At 47.2% G+C, this 19,448-nt stretch overlaps 1 protein-coding gene across 5 annotated transcripts in view; it reads right to left on the bottom strand.

The window, feature by feature from the left end:
- Positions 1 to 19,448, bottom strand: part of Nav2 (neuron navigator 2) — a 373,079-nt gene that overhangs the window by 147,883 nt on the left and 205,748 nt on the right. For 3 of the 5 annotated variants that reach the window (XM_085841706.1, XM_021168571.3, XM_085841709.1), the window contains 4 exons: positions 11,590 to 12,691; positions 6,480 to 6,592; positions 2,418 to 2,526; positions 1 to 285 (listed from right to left, as the gene is read on the bottom strand). The exon at positions 1 to 285 is cut by the window's left edge and continues 105 nt beyond it. In XM_085841706.1, the coding sequence (XP_085697832.1) occupies positions 1 to 285; positions 2,418 to 2,526; positions 6,480 to 6,592; positions 11,590 to 12,691 (1,609 nt within the window). The remainder of the gene's footprint in view (positions 286 to 2,417; positions 2,527 to 6,479; positions 6,593 to 11,589; positions 12,692 to 19,448) is intronic. The other 2 variants (XM_085841707.1, XM_085841708.1) reach the window with 1 other exon arrangement.

Below are 19,448 nucleotides of genomic sequence, written 5' to 3' on the forward strand. Positions count from 1 at the left end.
GCCTTGTCCGAGACATCCACGTGGCAGATGCTGCTGCCCCTAGAGGCCAGCTGCCTTCTCAAAGGGGCAGAGTACACGTAGCGGCCTGCCTCAGCACTGATGAAGCGGCTGGCGTTGGCTCGTGGTGGATACCCGTTGCCCATTGATGGGGCATCTCCTGCCTGGAGCCGGGGGCTGGACTGTCCGAGTCTCCAGGACAGAGGAGTGGGTCTTCCTGTGAGGCTGAGGATGCTGCGGCCGCTTATCTCAGTGGTGACGTTGGTGTCAAACGTGGTTTCTAATGTGCTGAAAACGTAAAACCAACCTGGGTTAGATCCCAGTGGGTGCAGGTTAGGTGGTTTTTTTAAATGTTCAGAACAAGAGAGAAAAAAAAGTCCCATTTACAAAGCAGGACGAAACAGCAGGCTCCAAGTACCACCTGGCGTAGTTCCTTTATTGACAAGGAAAAAGAGAAGCTATGCGTTTACCTACACATTCTGGAAATCCTACTGGGGATGTTCTCTTTTAAAATGTGGTATAAGATACTCTTCACTGACTCTTTAATTACACGCAACGTGCAAAGCCTCATTCTGCTAGAAAATTGGACTCTTCTTTCCAGTTCAGGAAGCAGACAATGCTTAACTTGTGAAGCGGCGACAAAGGACCCTCCGACCTATTTGTTCCAGAGTTGCTGTGTCAGGATTTCTTCAAGGGTTAGCTATAGCAGCCTGAGGTGAGGCTCCTAAAACTTCACACACCCCTCTCCCCCCCTCCCTAATGTCCCAGAGTCAATGCCTGTGACTAGGTGAAAAGAGGGGTGGTAGGCTCATGCCTATTCATGAAGTCACAGGATCCAACATCAGGATCCAAGTTCTTCAAATACCTGAAGAGTTAAGGAAGGCACTTCCTCTATTTGGGTGCCAGTGGCTGTTTTGTCCCAACCCCTACCCCCAACCCAGGAAATTACCTCATTGTTTCACATCTTGGACCCTTGGTTCTGAAGACAGAACCCACAGTGGCTAAAACTCCGATCTACCAAGACCCCTCCATCCTTCCTCCCTCCCTTCCTCCTTCCCTCCCTCCCTCCCTTCATCCCAAAAGCTGTTGCCTGTATGCAGGGATATATTTTTCTAGCTGAGCTGCCTTGTTGAGCCTCAGTGGGAAAGGAAGTGCCTACCAAAGCTCTCAGTGGTAGGTTTGACAGTTAGTATGGTCTGTCAGCTTGACAGGATTGAGAATCACCTAGGAGACACACCTCTGGGCTTATCTGTGAGGGAGATTCTAGACTGGGTTGAGGAGGGTGGCTCCTTCTCTCTCTCTCTTTCTCTCTCTCTCTCTCTCTCTCTCTCTCTCATATATATATAAGTACACTGTAGTTGTCTCAGACATTCCAGAAGAGGGCTAATGCCCTCATTACAGATGGTTGAGAGCCACCATGTGGTTGCTGGGATTTGAACTCAACACCTTTGGAAGGGCAGACAGTGCTTTTATCCGCTGAACCATCTCTCCAGCCCCCAGGTGGCATCATTCTATGATGCTGGTGTCCCAGGCTGAATCAAAGAAGAAATCGAGCGGAGCACCAGCTGCATCAACCTCTGCTTCCTAACTATGAACCGCTGTCTCAAGGTCCCCACCGTGATGAATTATAGACCCTTAAGCTAAAAACCAAAACAAACTTCTTTCTTCCTCAAGTCACTTTCCTAAGGTATTTAGCTGCAGCAGTGAGTATAGTAACAGATACAGAGGGGAAGCCCTGCACTTCCTCCTTTTAAATGGTTACCAAAGAAAGTGAAACTGGAGAAGCAACCGGAGAACCCATGGGAGCCCAGCGGGTAGCCGGGGACTCTTTGATTTTCAAAGCCGAAAACAAACTGTGAGACCTCATTCTGCCAAAATCAGGAAGGAGTGCCCACATTACATCCTCCTTAAGGCTCTCGCTGAACAAGGAAAACAACCCGAGATTCCTTCTAACAAAACCATACTTTAAACAGGGTGAAGTTTTACAAACACTTTCTCTCATCTTTCACACACGTGCATGACTAACAATATCGGTGTTGTGTATCAGGAGACCTGGTAGGAATTCAAGTTACTCAGTTTGTCATACGGGTCAAACATAGTTCGCCTGTTCCTTCCAACCAGCTTGCTGTAGTTTTGAAAAATGCAAGTAAAATAAAGTTTTAAATGGAGCTGGAGCAATTTCCTCTGGGCGGTCAACTTGGAAACCTTGTGCTCTGGGGCGGTATCTGTCTACACTAATCTCATCCCCTTCGCTCTGCGTATTGTCTTGGATTCTTTGTGAATTCTAACACGCTTGAGGACAAGGGTTTCTATTCCACTCTCAACCAAACCACTTTGTGGGTGGCACGGTGGGCAGGAGTGAAGCAGAGTTAGAAGGAGCTCCCAGCAAGCTCTCTCAGCAAAGCAACTGAAGCCCGTACCTGTGTGTAACCTGAGTTCCCCGTAAACTGGACATGGTCTCTTCTAAATTCTGTCTTAGGTCTGCGATGTTCTTTACTGTCCGAAGCCGCCGAGCCTCGGGGTCTTCTGCTGGAGAAGCAAGGGTTAAGATCAGTCTAACTCTGCTAGACCATGAGGTTCTTACAAACAGCAACCAAGTGGGGGGCGGTAATGCCGGATCTATTTCTAGCTTCTTGTTTGTTGTAAGGACTTGACACTACATGGATGGATAGACAGATGGATAGATGATGGATGGACACATTGGATAGATACCTATGTGTCTATCTGTCTGCATAGATAAATAAATAGATGTGGGGGCTGAAGAGATGGCTCAGTGGGTCAGAGCACTAACTGCTCTTCAGGAGGTCCTGAGTTCAAATCCCAGCAACCGCATGGTGGTTCACAACCATCCGTACATATGACGCCCTCTTCTGGAGTCTAAAGACAGCCACAATGTACTTACATATAATAAATAAATTCTTTAAAAAAATAGATGCATATACACATGGATAGATGGATGTATAGATGTGTGAATACACACACACACACACACACAGATGATATGGATAAGTAGATGCATACCTTCAAGTCTATCTGTTGTATGCACACATGGATAGATACATGCATGCATGAATAGATGGAGACCTATGGATGAATGGCTGGATGGGTGGATGGATACCTGCAGGTCTGTCTGTCTGCATGCATCAACAAAAGAACAGATGCCCAAATGATGGGATTAAATCCAAAGAGGTTCCCTCTGAAGATATTCGGTCCAGGGCTGACCACACCTCTAAGACCACTTTCTTTTGCCCATAAGAAAATGTGAGTGCCCCTTTGTTTCTCTGGGTAATACAAAGTGCCTTACAAAACCACATGCATTTGCTCATCACTTATAATCTACAGGGGAAAGCTTGCCTCCCCCTCCCCAACCCCTTGCTACTAGCACATGTGCTGTTGACTAGAAACTGTGTGGTCAGTTCTAAAGACGTTAGACTCCCCCACCTTCTGAGTCCAGGGTTCTAAAATGAGCATGGCCATAGCACCAGTCTCCAAAGAGAGTTGTGGGGGAAACATGGGCTATTGCCGTCACTACTTTTGACATTGTGCCCATCACAAGCCCCCGACGAATGCCAGCAGAAGCCACTGAAAACCAGCGGAGCTCTAGGGCAGGACACAACCTGCCTTCCGATGTCTGAATAGAACTTATAGCTTCCAGTGTCTTTTTTTTTGTTTTGTTTTGTTTTGTTTTTCGAGACAGGGTTTCTCTGTGCAGCCCTGGCTGTCCTGGAACTCACTTTGTAGACCAGGCTGGCCTCGAACTCAGAAATCCGCCTGCCTCTGCCTCCTGAGTGCTAGGATTAAAGGCGTGCGCCACCATGCCCGGCGAGCTTCCAGTGTCTTAAGAGCACGCCGTGCATAGGCTAAGACATGGAGCATCTCTCGACAGCCAGCCCTGCCTTCTGCTCTTTAGTTACGTTCTTTCATCTGGGTTTACAGGAGGAGGAAGAGAAGGGACATAAGTACTGTCATGATTTAAGAAGTGGATTTCAGTATGATCTAAACATGATTTAAGGTTTGTCGTTGTTGTTGTTGTTTTTGGGTTTGTTTTTTTTTGTGTGTTTTGTTTTTGTTTTTTTCTTGGAGAGATGGCTCATTTAGGAGCATTTGTTGCTCTTGTAGAGGACCTGGGTTTAATTCCTAGCCCCCTCATAGTAACTTACAACTGTCCATAACCCATTTCCAGGAGAATTGACTCCCTCTTCTGGCCTCTACAGGCACCAGGAATGCACATGGCACACAGACCTACACGCAGGCATAAACACTCATATACATAAAGAGGTCCAAGAAAGAAAAAAAAAACTCCCAACCATTATTTTTAATAGACCAATGGTCACCTAAGAAATGTCATAGAATTAAGCTTCACCCCTGAGATAGGTGCCAAGTTCCTTGGCCTGGCAGAGGGATGTCTGGAGTGTAGGGGCAGAGAAATGACAACCACATGATTATTTACGTTTTGGGTTTTTGTTTTTCTTTTTTTTTTAATGTAGGAGTACTCTTTCTGCATGTACACCTGCATGACAGAAGAAGGCATCAGCTCCCTTTACAGATGGATGTGAGCCACCATGTGGTTGCTGGGAATTGAACTCAGGACCTCTGAAAGAGCAGCCAGTGCTCTTACCTGCTGAGCCATCTCTCCAGCCCTATCCATGTGATTATTGTAGAAGGAATTTACTATAGCAAAATCTTGAAGTAATTATTTTAAATTACTGTTTTTAACTTTCTACTTCCTTTAATCCAGAGAAATTTGTGAAACACTCTTTATCTGAACTGTGTTCAAACTTCAATTTGCCACCCAAGTCTTTAAGGTACATACATATATATGTGCTTGCCTGTGTGTGTGTCTGAGACTTTGAACTCCTGATTCTTCTGCCTTCACCTCCCAAAGGCTGGGATTACAGCTGTGTGCATCCAGGTTTATCTGGTATAGGGGATTGAACCTAAGGCTTCATAAATGCTAAAATGGTCTATCCTATCTTCTCTGAGAGCCTTAGGGGAGTGTGATTGCATCATCTTCATAGGCTGCCAATCTCTTTCATTGCAGGTTTAACTGTATTTATTCTACATAGACTGATTGGAAGGCGCCAAAGCTTTGGATCACTCTGGGTGCAGTAGTAAGGCACAGATTTTCCAGTTACTGCCATTAATTAACCCCATCTCACCATAAAACCCTGCCTTTAAAAGCAGGGGTGGAAATGAGCCAGAGAAACATCTCAGCAGAAAACAAAACAAAACCACCACCACCCCGGCTGTTCTTCCAGAGGACATGGGCTCTGTTTCCAGCACCTGTAACATAACTCCTATAACTCCAATTCTGGGGGATCCATTCCCCCTTTGGACTCCACAGGCACCAGGCACATACGTGGTGCATGTAGTTATATGCAGGCATAACATACACATTAAAATATATTTAAAAAGACAGTCATAGGTTCATAGGTAGGCTGGTGGAAGAGCTCCGAGGAGGTAGAATTCACCCAAAATGAATTCTAACTCTTCTACTTTCCTTCTCCCACTTACTAATGTAACGTTGTGTGGTGGCGTGCTGTCAAAGTGCAAAGACCCAAGTTCAGAGTCCACAGCTCACATAAAAACCACAGAATGCCTGCACCATGAGAGGTAAAGAAAGGGATCCCTGGGCAAACCGGACTAGATGGAATCCATCTGTGAGTGCTGAGTTCAACAGGAGACCCTGTCTCAATAAATAAAATGGAGAAAGATCAAGGGAGGAGCCTGGTATCAACTTCAGGCCTCTGCATATGTGACCCTGCACACACATTTGTGACTACATACATGCAAACATAAGTGCACACCACACACAGACACACACATACACATAGACACACACACACACACACAGAGAATGTAATGGTACAACATCAACATTGGACGCTCCTTGAAATGGAGTTACAGATGGTTGTGAGCCAAATGGATACTGAGAATCTAATATAAAGCCTTTGTAAGAGCAGCAGGTGCTCTTACCTGCCAAGCCATCCATAAAACTAAAAAGATCAATCAATATGTTAGAGTTCTAAATTTTTTTTAAAAATTATTATTATTATTTATTTTATGTATGTGAACATACTGTAGCTGTCTTCAGACACACCAGAAGAGGGCATCAGATCCCATTACAGATGGTTGTGAGCCACCATGTAGTTGCTGGGAATTGAACTCAGGACCACTGGAAGAGCAGTCAGTACTCTAAACCGCTGAGCCATCTTTCCAGCCCCTAAATTTTTTGTTGTTGTCAAAATGCAACTTCATATGAAGGGTAAACAGTGTGACTCAAAGTTAAGTAACATAGTCCAGCCCCTAAACAGGAGCTACAGTTTTAGAGAGGAACGAAAAGGCCGTGAGAGAGAAAAGGGGAAAGGGAAGAAATAAACAACAGAAGAAAGCAACTTTGCCTGACTTCTGCATCATGGCGGCAGCCTGCCTAGCAGGCGCTCACACGAGGGGCTTCTTCACAAGCCAGGGCTCCTACTCACCAGTGAGTTCCTCCAGAGCAGGCTGTCCACTCTTGGTGTAGTGGCTGGGCTCCATGCTCACGCCCGCTGAGCTGGACTCGGCAGTGACATTCCCTTCGGTGTCCGTCTGGGACCTTGACATACAAATCAGAGCTGACCCAATCATCAGGAGTGGCAACCATCACATCTGAGCGGCTTGCCATGGCCTGCTAAGCAAGCTGCTGAGGAGCAGGGCTGGTCAGCAGACCGACTCTAAATAATTCAACAGCCACACGTGGAGAGGGCGACTGAGCCCAGAAGGATGAAATATTCAAAGCCCCCAAAGAGGGTCTGCCATTTCCCAGTGAGGGTCCGACCAGAAACATGCTGGAGGGTGCCGGGCGGTTTGGACATTCAGACTTACATCAAAAAGCAACGGGTTAGTTACCACAACACCAGCAAATAAAGCATTAACCCGATTCCACTGACAGTCCCTCTCCCCCACAATCCTCTTGACACGGCTCTCTCTGAAGCGGTGAGTGTGAGGCCGTCAGGAATGGGTGCCAAGCAGCTGTGTCTACCCTCCAGGTTTCTGATTTGCAGCTCAGATCCTCTGACATGAAAGGTCTCATTGATCATTATTTCAACACTTGACTGAGATCTGTACTTTCCCAACCCTTCCCCCAGGCCCTGGATTTGTCAAGCCGATTGAACCAGTGGCCGGCTGCAGGGGAGGTTTCTGGCCACAGCCACTTTGGCTTACTCAGACCTTGCCAGTGACATTGGATGTGCATCGAGGCCCAGGGTGATCCAGCTACTTTTCACCACCAGGAAGAAAACATGTCTCTCCCCACCCATTTTTGTAGGGGATTGAACCCAAGGGCCCTATGCATGCAGGGCACGTGTCCTAGCATGGAGAAATATCCCCCACCCCCTAGAATGTGCCAAAAATGTAGGTGTACTATGAGAGATGAACTGCTAACTTCAAACCTCCCACTGTCCTTTGTTCTTTTTCCGTCCCACAGAAGCCATGCATCCCTAGTTCCCACAGCTACAGCTTTAAAGGTTCATTATTATCCCAGTGTTCTTGTTTATCCACACAGCCGTTGTTTGAAGCTCTGCCATCTACTTAGGACTAATAAACACCCTAAACCAGGTACACTGCTTGTAATCCCAATGGTTATAAATGAAAGCCAGGCAGGTATACAACTAGTACAGATGGACTGCTAAAATACTGTCTGCATTTTGCATAGTATTTCTAAAAAGTAAATTAGCATGCTCTCTGTCTCTGTCTCTCTGTCTGTTTCTGTCTCTCTCTGACTGTCTCTCTCTCTGTCTCTGTCTCTTTGTCTCTCTGTCTCTCTCTGTGTGTCTCTCTCTCTCTCTGTCTCTCTACATAGTCACGGCTATCCTGGAATTCACTATGTAGACTAGATTACCTCAAACTCAAAGAGATCTGCCCACATCTGCCTCATGAGTGCTGGGATTAAAGGCATGCGCCACCACACCTGGTAAATTAGTTCATTGTTTAAAATTTGTGAGGTTTGGGAGCTGGAGAGAGAACTCAGCAGTTAAGAGTACATGCTGGGGGCTGGTGAGATGGCTCAGTGGGTAAGAGCACCCGACTGCTCTTCCGAAGGTCCAGAGTTCAAATCCCAGCAACCACATGGTGGCTCACAACCATCCGCAACGAGATCTGACTCCCTCTTCTGGAGTGTCTGAAGACAGCTACAGTGTACTTACATATAATAAATAAATCTTTAAAAAAATAAAAAAAAGAGTACATGCTGGGGGGCTGGTGAGATGGCTCAGCAGGTAAGAGCACCCGACTGCTCTTCCGAAGGTCCAGAGTTCAAATCCCAGCAACCACATGGTGGCTCACAACCATCCGCAACGAGATCTGACTCCCTCTTCTGGAGTGTCTGAAGACAGCTACAATGTACTTACATATAATAAATAATAAATAAATCTTTTAAAAAAAAAAGAGTACATGCTGGGGCTGGAGAGATGGCTCAGTGGTTAAGAGCACTGACTGTTCTTCCAAAGGTCCTGAGTTCAAATCCCAGCAACCACATGGTGGCTCACAACCATCCGTAATGAGATCTGGCACCCTCTTCTGGAGTGTCTGAGGACAGCTACAGTGTACTTACATATAATAAATAAATCTTTAAAAAAAATACATGCCGCTCTTGTAGAGGACCCAGGTTTAATTCCAGCACCCTCAAAGAGTGGCTTATAATTGCCTATAACTCCAGATCCAGGGGATCTGCTGCCTGTGACCTTCATAGGCATCCGTACTCATATGCAGAGCTTCAGCCACAAATATATATAACTAAAAATAGTAGACATGACTTTAAAATTTGGGAGATTTCATGTAAGTATCTGTATTTTTGCTTTCAGCCAGTGGAAGGAAGGAAGGAAAGAAGGAATGATGAGAGGGAGGGAGGGAGGAGAGAGGGAGGACGGATGGGTGGATCTGGAGCTACTGAGCTCAGTCTTATAGAGCGCCACCTGCTGGTGCCAAGTGGTGGTGTGCCCTCCAGAGGAGCAGGGCACCTGCTTGCTAGTGTTACATCACTGCAGCCCTGTTCTTCTGAACATACATGTGTATTCTGCAATGACCCTGCCACCATCCCACAGAATGTCAACAAACCCTCCCTGAAACAGCTGAGCTTAGACTTGAGACTATCGGATATTGTGAACTCCAGTTCTTTTACTGTGCTTGAAAAGATTTCTGGCTTTTAAAAATGTTTTTAGATTTATTTTATTTTGCACGCATGGCATGTATAAGGGTTTTGCCTGCATGTACGTATGTGCAACATATACGTGCAGTACTCATAGAGGCCAGAAGAAGGCATCAAATCCCCTGGAACTGGAGTTAATAGTTGTGAGCCACCACGTTGGTGCTGGGGAACAAACCCAGGTTCTCTGAGATTGCAGCCGGTGCTTTTAACAGCTGAGCCATCTCTGAAGCACCAAGAATCCTTGACATAGACAGCAAGACAATATGGATCCTACAGTTAGGCAGACTTGGGTGTTTTGTTTTGTTTTTGTTTGTTTATCTGCTCGTTTGTTTGAGACAGGGCTTCTTTGTGTAGCCCTGGCTGCCTGGAACTTGCTCCGTAGAGCAGGCTGGCCTTGAACTCCAAGATCTGCTCATCTTTGCCTCTGGAGTACTCTGCCCCCATGTCCATCAGCAGGCTTGGTTTTAAATGCAGGTTCTTCTAATTACCACATCTGTGACTTGGAACAAATTTCCTGGTCCGAGCATCAGCTGCTCATCTATAGAACTGGAATTTTAAGAAGCAAGCTAGCCCACAAAACTGGGAAGTCTCAGGGGATTAGGACAAAGAAGCCCTGAGCTAAGTCTTTACACACATCTGGTTCACAAGCAATCGCTACCTGTCTCTGTGCCTAAGACCACAGTGGGTGCCCCCAGCAGACACAGGGCAGGGTGCTGTGGTCCAATTCCTATCTGGGTTTCTTCTTCCCAGGCTCTCTTGACCAGCTCCTCCAGAGAGAGCTTTGACCAGAGTGAGTTCACCTAGGGAAGTCTGGCCTTGAATATCTGGGAGGTTCCTTTCCTTCTGCCTTTCACACATTAGTCACAAGAAATCCTTCTTCCCATAGAAAAGCTTGAAATGATAATAATAATAATAATAATAATAAAGAAGAAGGTAAATGTTTGCTATCTAGTCTACCAGAGAGTAAGCTAGTAGTAGGTCTCACCAGGCCTCTACTGAAAGATGCCCCGGTGTTCTTCTCAACGCTGTTAGCTGAACTGATGACTTGACTAAATAAAACAGAACTGTCTGCCAATCAAGAGAAGATTGCTATGACTCTCACAGAAGGGGGAAGTGTGCAGAGGAGAGTGAACACGGGACAAGAGGAAGCCTGGTATCATCCCTGTATCACATGGATGCTGGCTAGCTGTCTCCTGACATCTCTAGGGACAGGAAGCCTGAGAGCTCACAGGAACACAATTCAGCTGGGGGGAGAGGGAACACCTATTTTTGGGGGGAGTCACACAAGCATAAGAAGCTGGAAGTGTGGGTGTGAGTGCACACACCCGGGACTTGTGCAAATGCCCTTATGTGAACACACATTTGCATTTGGCACAGGAATGTGTAACTGTGTCTGTACTCGTGTGCAACTGTCGATGAATACGCCTTGAGTGTGTATACACAGTTGTGTTTCTGTGGTTTGGGAGTGGGCAGAGTGTGACATTGGATCATTTTGCTATATGCACAGGTATTGGGGGCCACCCAGCACAGGACCAGGGAAAGCCCTGTGAGCCAAAGCTCTCAGCTCCCTTCTCAGTATGACAGGAGCTTCCATGAGCCTGAAGAGCTCATCCACATGCTTACAGGTGTCTGTCTCAGTGCCGGAGTGTGGCAGGGGCAGAGCAGAGTGGCTCTCAGCAGAACAAGGAGCACATAGCACCTAGTTCTATGTCGGCTGCTGGGGTTCTACAGATGGGCCATCAGAGATCCAGGGCTTCTGAGACAGGAAAAGGACAGTGTGCTTTAGCCTAATACATTTCTTGTTCTAGAATGGCCTTTGTCAATCTTACTACTACTAAACTACTGTTGTTATTATTATTATTATTATTTTTTTTTTTTTTTTTTTGAGACAGGGCTTCTCTATAGCCCTGGCTGTCCTGGAACTCACTTTGTAGATGAGTCTGTCCTTGAACCTGGAGAGCCACCTGTCTCTGTCTCCCAAGTGCTGCGATTAAAGGCATGTGCTACCACTGCCCAGCTGGCCCGTGTCAGTCTTATCTCTTCCTTCTTCATCTCTTCTCAGAAAGCCCCAGGAGGTACTAGGGATTGCCAGACTCAGAAAGCGCAACACCAATGCTGCCATAAGCAATTTTACATAGCAGGGTAGTCTTAAGTCTACTAAGTATACCTCCATGCTTCTAGTGCTTCTGAAATGCTTCAGTGCCCACAGGCCTGGTGAAGCCTTCTCATCCTGGAGTCAGCTCCCAATGTCCCCTGCCTCAACACTGTCTTGCTATAGTAGCTGCCCACTTGAGTGCCCCAGGCTACAACTATGTATTGCTTTAGCTGTTGGCTCACATGTTCCTGATCCCCGCACGGACAGAGCCAGCAGTTAGGCTCTTTACCCAGGGGTAGTGGGTGCTGCTTACCTGTACAGAAAAGGTGCAACCGTGGCTGTGTTGGGATGGTTGTATTGCTGCTGAGGCTGAGGTAGCTGGACACTGACGGTATTGCTTCCAGTGGTCTGCGTGGTCCCGATGGAGCCGCTGACGGTTTGGCTGCTGATGCTGTGGTTCAGAGTGGTCCCTCCGGGGCCTTTTCCCTCTGAGGATGCCAGGCTGGAGGAGGAGCTAGAGTGCCTGCTGTCCAGCTGGGCCTTCTGGGGAGGGAGCCCTGAGCTCAGCTTCCCTCTGCTCCTCTCTCCTTCCTTGGGAGGTATGGGGGCACTTGGGGACTTCGCAGACATGTTCTTCATTCCTGGTTTTGGTATACCGCTGTGGGACGGAGCTGTAGCCTCCTTCTTGGTGCTGTTGAGCTTGCCCCCTTTAGGGATAAAGCTGGCGATCTTGGAGGACTTTTTGGGCATCTCAGTCACAGCCACCCCACTGAGATCTGCCTTGGGTTCTTCCTTGAGGTCAGGCCTGTCGGTCACAGAGACTCTCTTGGTGAGGTCCTTGCCCTTCTCCTTCTCTTTCTCCTTCTCCCGCTGCTGTTTCTCCTTCTCTTTCTCATTACCCTTTGGGGAGCTCTTTTTATTGGTAAGCGCCCTGCTGAAAGTCCTCTGTGCAATGCCCTTGAGTGCAATCTTGGGGCTGCTGGATGCAGGGCCTGCAGTAGAAAGTGCCCTGTTGGCGGTGGCCTCCAACTCTTCAGTCTCTTCGAAGCTGGGCAGGATCTCTAGTCGCTCACAGCTCGTGTCCCGGGATGCTGAACCCTCACCTGCTTTGGAGCCTCCCTTGCTGTTGAAAAGTTTGAGCTTTTCCAACATGGATTTCTGATTGTTGGGGGCAGGTTTCATGGCTTCAGGTGTGGGCCTGGGGGCCTCGGGCCCAGCGGGTTTGACAGACAGCATGGCTGACGTAGCAGTGTGCTTCACGCTGAGGGACTTGCTGCGCCAAGGCTTGGAGGTCATGCTGGGCTGGGGGATGGCTGAGGAGGAGCAGTTAACAGGGATGGAAGGGCTGTTCTCCAAGGGCGCAGGGACATTTTCGCTCATTCCGGGATGGGAGGAGGCTGAGCTTGCCAGTGGCTCTGCAGAGACAGGGAAGGGAGAGCGACCTGAGTCATAACCACTGAGCTGCACTGAAGACGCAGGAAGGCCAGCCATGGCTACCAGGCCAGCCATGGCTACCCAGCCAGCCATTCCCCACTTGTACGCCCTGAAACTCCATTACTGGAGGTGAGGATTATCTGTGGTTACAGTTTAAACCCAGTTCATCTCCCCTGTCCTCCGACATGCGCTGTTCACACGGCACCTCCCCCAGCCTCACCACATCTTGGTTGTGTCTGTTCTGTAAACACATGCCAGTCTTAACAGTACCATGCAGAGCACAACTAAGAATGTAAATAATCTACCGGGGAAAAAAAAAGAGAAAATCCTTTACCACCACCACCACCGCCACCGCCACCACATACCACTCCTGTGGTATTCGAGGGTGTAGGAAATAAATGCTTTAAGTGATTGAACCCAGCATCCCAGTTGTGAACAATAGCCAAGAAGTGTCCAATTTTTAGAGAACAACTTATCATAGACATTAAAACAGGCCAAAGAAAGTAAGTAAAAACAGGAACTGAGGAGAGACAAGCAATTTTAAATGAAAAATAGATTATTCATAAAAGTTGCTAATTCCTATGTAAGATATTTCTTTGTTAGCACTTTTCTTTCCTTCCTTCCTTCCTTCTTTTTTCCTTCCTTCTTTCCTTCCTTCCTTCCTTCCTTCCTTCCTTCCTTCCTTCCTTCCTCTCTCATGACAAGGTTTCTCTGTGTAGCCCTGGCTGTCTAGCAACTCACCCTGTAGACCAGGTTGGCCTTGAACTCAGAGATCTGCCTGCCTCTGCCTCCTGAGCGAGCGAGCGAGCCATCATGCCCAGCCCAGAGAACCTCACTTTGTCCTATCCTGTTCAGGGAAACAGGTGAAGTATATTCTCTGTATTCACTTGGGAAATTCACAGTGGAGAGAAATGAGTTCTCTCCAGTGAACACTTAAAACCCACACATCCCAGAGTGGGCGTGAACCACCAACCTTTCCGTTAACGGCCAAATACGCTGAGCAGTTGCGCAATGGAGACATTATGCTGGTGGTTTTTAAAGGCTTACAAACAGAACAACTTTTACTTAAGAACACAATGTGAGCATGTGCCCCGGCCCCCATCACTAACACACACACACACACACACACACACACACACACACTCCGGGAGAAAACACAGGTTATCTGAAAGTCAAGGCTTCCCCTTTGGCACTCAGTGCATGTTTCCTTGCCCACGGTCTTTTCTCAGAAATCCATGAAGGTATTTCCATACAAGTGCCAGGACCACTCTGGGAAGTGCGGGCTCTCCTACTACTGTCCTGTCACTTACCACAGTGGCCCAGCATCAGAGAGCCCTCCAAACTTCAGCCTCTTCTTCAGACGGAACTGCCATAATGCACTAGTGGCTCCAAGTGCCAGTAGCTGCTAGAGAAAGTGGCCAGAAGACAGAGGAAACACCCCCCACTCAGCCTGCCCCCCCAACCCAACCCCAACCCCATCATCCCCTTAAGAGAACACTGCTTGCAAAGTCACAGTGACGGACTTACCTAACAACGGCCACTTTCTCCCACAAGGATTCTCTAGGAGAATTTCTGCAAGCAAAGAGACTGCCCTTCCAATTGTCACAAGTGTTTTCGGTTAAACTGCTCATGTTTCTAATTAACTTTTGTCATCCGCAACGACTCCTGTGCCCAGAAGCCTGGCAGGATTAACGGCTGCTTCCTCAGCTCTCTCTCCTTCCCCCCACCTCCCCTTCCTAATACCTATGTTCTGCTGCCTTCCAGCAACAGAGTAAACTGTACATAGAGCCGCTTTTGATGATTTAAAAGTCAACGGCTGCTAAGGCTGGGTCAAGGCAGCCCTGTGTGGGGCGCAAGCGCTGGGAGCCGGGCAGCCAGGGGAACTGGCTGAGTCCGCCCGCTGCTGCGTGGGGAAGCCGCAGCTCTGGGTGATCCAAAGCAGACCTCCCAATGTTTTAAAACACATCCATCTTCCTGACTTACTGGGGAATTTGGAGTTGGAGGGGAGGGTGCTACACGACTCCTCCACCAAAACTCACGAGTGTTGCTGGATCTTTTCCTGGGCAGAGCCACAGACTGGCTTATGAAACTACCTACACCACCAGCTTGTCATAGGATCTCCTTGGCTCGGCCCTCCCTCCTTGGGGGGGGGGTGTCTCATGGATATCTGGAGGCACACCGCTCATCATATAGTTAAATGGTATTCCTGTTGCCCTTTTACAAGAAAGGAAACTGAGACCAGGCAGGGCTGTTTATGACTGTGTTCTTTCAGCTAAAATCGAATACCCGGAATTTGAACCCAGGTCTCCTGACACAGTACTCTCTGAAACACCACAGCAGTGACATCTATTTATTTGGTTGGTTTTGGTTATTGTTAAAAGCACAGTCTCATGCATCCCAGACTAGCCTTAAATTCGCTCGATAGCTGAGGCTGACCTGCCTCTATCTTCCAAGTGTGTGTGTGGCTGGGAAATGAATTTGGTGCACGCTAAGCAAACTCTCTACAACTTGAGCTCCATCACCGCACAGCACCTCCTTTTAAAGAAGCACAAACCTCAGTCTCTAATGCCCAGAGTGTTTTTCAGGCATTGCCTTTCCTCATGCCTTACCCACGGTGATCTCCATGATGAGGGCAGCCACACCCTCAGCAGGAAGCAGCTGTCCCACAGGAGTCCCTCTGGCTAACGAAAGTAAGATTTCAAGTCCAGGACCACTTTTCCTACTGCCTTTCCCTTTATCTGGGATCTTATCAGAAGCAGAATGAAATGACGCTCATCTATCCATCCATCCACCCACCTGCCCACACCTTCCCGTTCCCCCTGCCACCCCCATCCACTCACCCACTCATCTTTGCTCCCACCCGCCCACCGTCCATACACTCAACATGTGCATGCCAACAGTCACTTATTTATCAAGCATGTCACACACACCAAATGCTGTTCCAGACAGTTGGGGGCACATGCCTACCACAAAACAGAGATCTTCTGCCTTTATGAACTTCCTATTTTAGAGAAAGGAAACAGGAAATAATTCATCAACACACGGGAAAAATAAGTGCTAAAGAAAGGTAAGGCTGATTTGTAAGAGAGAGGATTAGCTGCAGGCTATGGAGGTCTCTGAGATCAAGGTCAGCTTTGCCTACACAGTGAGTTCCGGGGTCACACAGCGAGACCCTGGGTTTTAATAAAAAGGGATGAAGACAAACTATTTCTACTATTTCTCTGGAGTCTTTTCAGCTGTGCTCACATTAAAATCCCAGTGAGCCTTTAGGAAGCCTCCTGAGGTCAAGCCGTGGCCATTTTTGTCCCACGGGGAGCCACATGCTTAGCTTTGCCCCTCACACGCTAAGTCCTTACTGTTCTGTGTAGTAACACACAGGATATTTCTTTATTCTCTCATATCCTCCCTCGTGTTTACTAATGGAGAAAGCTGTCTGGGACAAGGTATTGTCAGCCTTGTTAATTCAGCAATGCTGGTGTCCTAGGAAAGCATGCCCAGAGGATGGAGGGAGGGCTGGGCTTTCTAAAGGAAGAGAGCTTCTCTAATAACTAACAGCTCTTGCCTTCTTTTCTCATGTATATAGGCCTTCCCCTTCCTTACAGCAAAGGAATGTGTTGGGGAGGAGGGGGTAGGAGCAGAGCATTGAAGAATGTTCTGGACTTCCTATCCCCCACAGTGCACATGGGCCACTGTTGGGAAGGGACTTGCTTTTCACAGCCCACAGATGCCCAGTCTCTTTATCCTTTTCATATTGCACCCAGCCCGCGTATAAGTGAGCCATTTCGTGTTTATCAAAGACATTTAAAAACATGACCACAAATGGTTCAAAGAATTGGTGAGAGTCATATAGGCTTGTGAGCAATGCAGGTTGAAGAAACACTATTAAATGAAAAAAACTTATTTTTATACTAAATCTATCCCTTTGTCCCATATCATACTGGCTTCGAAAGTCACCTGATGGCTACTCTGGGCGCTCAAGCCGCTTGTGTCTTGAAGGGTCTGGAGTACATTGCTGAGAGTGGCCAGGTCAGCAGCATGGCCTAGTGTTGATGAGCACACTTAAGTTTAAAATGAGTGCATCACGAGTCACTCGTGCTTGGAAACAACTTTCTGGACTTGATTCTTTCCTTACACCATGTAGGTTCTAGGGATCCTGGTAACCTCTGCACATCCAGCACCCTCACCTTCTGAACCATCTTGCCCCGCCCCCTGATGCTCACCCCACCCCCTACACTCTTGTTGTGTACAATGAACTCTGATATAATCTACTCTAGTGTGATGTTTTGGGGTTTTTTTGTTTGTTTGTCTGTTTGTTTTCGAGACAGGGTTTCTCTGTGTATCCTTGGCTGTCCTGGAACTCACTCTGTAGACCAGGCTGACCTCAAACTCAGAAATCCGCCTGCCTCTGCCTCCCAAGTGCTGGGATTAAAAGCGTGTGCCACCAAGTCTGGCCTAGTGTGATGTTTTAAATGCTAACAGCAAGGACTATGGAGTAGCTCAGTGGATGAAGGGCTTGCCTTCCACCCCCAGAGCCCACTTACAGTCCTCAGCATGGAGATATTCCATTGTAATCTAGTGCTTGTGAGGTAGAGACACTGGATCCCTGGGGCTCTGGCTTGCTGTCCTGGTCTACTTGGTGTGTTCCAGGTCAGTGACAGATAGTGCCTCAGACAACTGCCAAGTGGACAGTGACATCTGAGAAACTACACCCGAGGTTGCCTTCTGTTCTCCACACATATTTGTGCGCACACACACACACACACACACACTATGATGACAAAGGTCTTTATGGATCTTCCTGACCAGTGTCAGTCTGGGCACCTGAGTTCTAAAAGACCAATTTCCATAGTCCAACTGACAAACCACTATGTAAAGAGAAAGGCTCCTTCGAAACATCATGATGCCTTTGAAGAAAAGGAAAACCTTTGGGTTTGTTTTGGCAAGCAGCCTCAGCCTTCTCTGACAGGAACCCAAGTGCTCTAAATGAAAGCACTGTGATGTAAACCCTCAGCCCCTTTCCCTCTCTCCTCCACCAAAGGCGAGATGCAGCCCAGAACTCTACTGTTCCCGGGTTTCCATCAGGGGCCAACCCGGAGTCAACCGTTGGTGGTCTATTCCTGAAGCCAACGGGCACAAAGACAGAGTGTATTCCAAGACGGCTGACCCCAGCTCCTGTCATTGCTATGGTGACTTGAAACCTGGATGAGGGAAATTTCCTGCCTCAATCTTCTCCAAAGATGTTGGGGAATAGATCTGATACTCGGGCCTGGGAACCTGTTTGCAATTTCCTATAATTTGTCAAGGTGTCAATCTTGAACATTCAGGTTTCTGAGGGTAATTGAAACCAGTTGAGTTATCCTAAGTGTATGCTTTTTAAAACAGCTTCAGTTAGTATCATTATAGCCCTCTGAGCTACTACATGGGCATGTGGGTGTGGCTCTGGTCAGTGGCTCTGCACGAAGACTCTAGAGCTGGCTGACGGAGCCTTCTCTACATTGCTAAACAACTAATCCATTATCATCATCATCATCACCATCACCACCACTACCACCATTATAATTAATTTTCGCTTTTTAAAAGCCAGGTTTCACGCCATCCAGACCGATCTCAAACTCATTGCGTTACCGAGGATGGCCCTGGGCTCCTGATCTTCCTGTCTCCACCTCACACGATGGGATGACAGATGAACACTGACATCATCTGGCTTCAGTGTCTAGTACCAAGGAAGAGACGGGAAGACACTTTTTTTTTTTTTTTTTTTTTTTTTGCTGGCAGCTTCTTGAGGAGCATCTTTAAAGAAAAGAAAAAAGGCAGGCACAACGATGGCCATGGAGGTCAGGCACTGGCCTGGGCTGGGGTGGGAGGATCTTGGTTCTGGATCCACACATGTCCACAATTCCAAAGGCTCCTAGAAGGTCTGGTCTGGAATGCAGATTGCGATCCTCAGAGCCTAAATCCTGTAAGCTGCTTTGTAATGCATAGCCTTCTCAAATCTTGATACCATTCTTCATTTTTTTTTCAGAAATGCAAAAAAGTAAGCTTTTCTGTATTACATGAGACATTAATTATTCCCCAGCATCCCTTGTGATCTTTTTCATTTCAGAGGAATAAGAGGCCCTCAATGTATGGAACAACTATGTTGGGTCCTTTTAAATACGCGACAAGGTAATAATTTCTCTTCAATGGCTTGTTTTTAGATAAAACCCTGTGAAACTATGGGTAACATGGTTATTTGTTTTTCTGCTGGTAGCTTAAAACACACACACATATACACACACATACACACATACACACACACATACATACATACACACACACATACATGCACACACACACACGTACACCCACACATACATACATACACACATACATACACACACACACGTACACCCACACATACACACACACATACATACATACAAATACACACACTCACACAATATAAGAAACTAAGGAAGCATCATTCCACTTCCATCTTTGCTCCGAGGAGGTTCAAAGAAGGAATCTCTCAAATGCCACTCCTGCTGCAAAGAACTGGGAAGCCAAATGATAAAGTCTGGTTTATGTTTCACATATAACTTTAAAAACCAGAATCAAGTCTTCAAACCTGCATCTGTCCATTGGTCCATCTCCAGTTTTATTGTGCTTTCTCCTCTCAGACCCCCTGCATCCTGTACATCAAAAGACTTGTCATCCATGAAATTATTTTTTTAAGATTTATTTATTATTATATATAAG

This window comes from Mus caroli, unplaced genomic scaffold, assembly GCF_978045245.1.
Source record: "Mus caroli unplaced genomic scaffold, Mus_caroli_1 scaffold_8, whole genome shotgun sequence".
In the NCBI taxonomy this organism is placed as follows: Eukaryota; Metazoa; Chordata; class Mammalia; order Rodentia; family Muridae; genus Mus; species Mus caroli.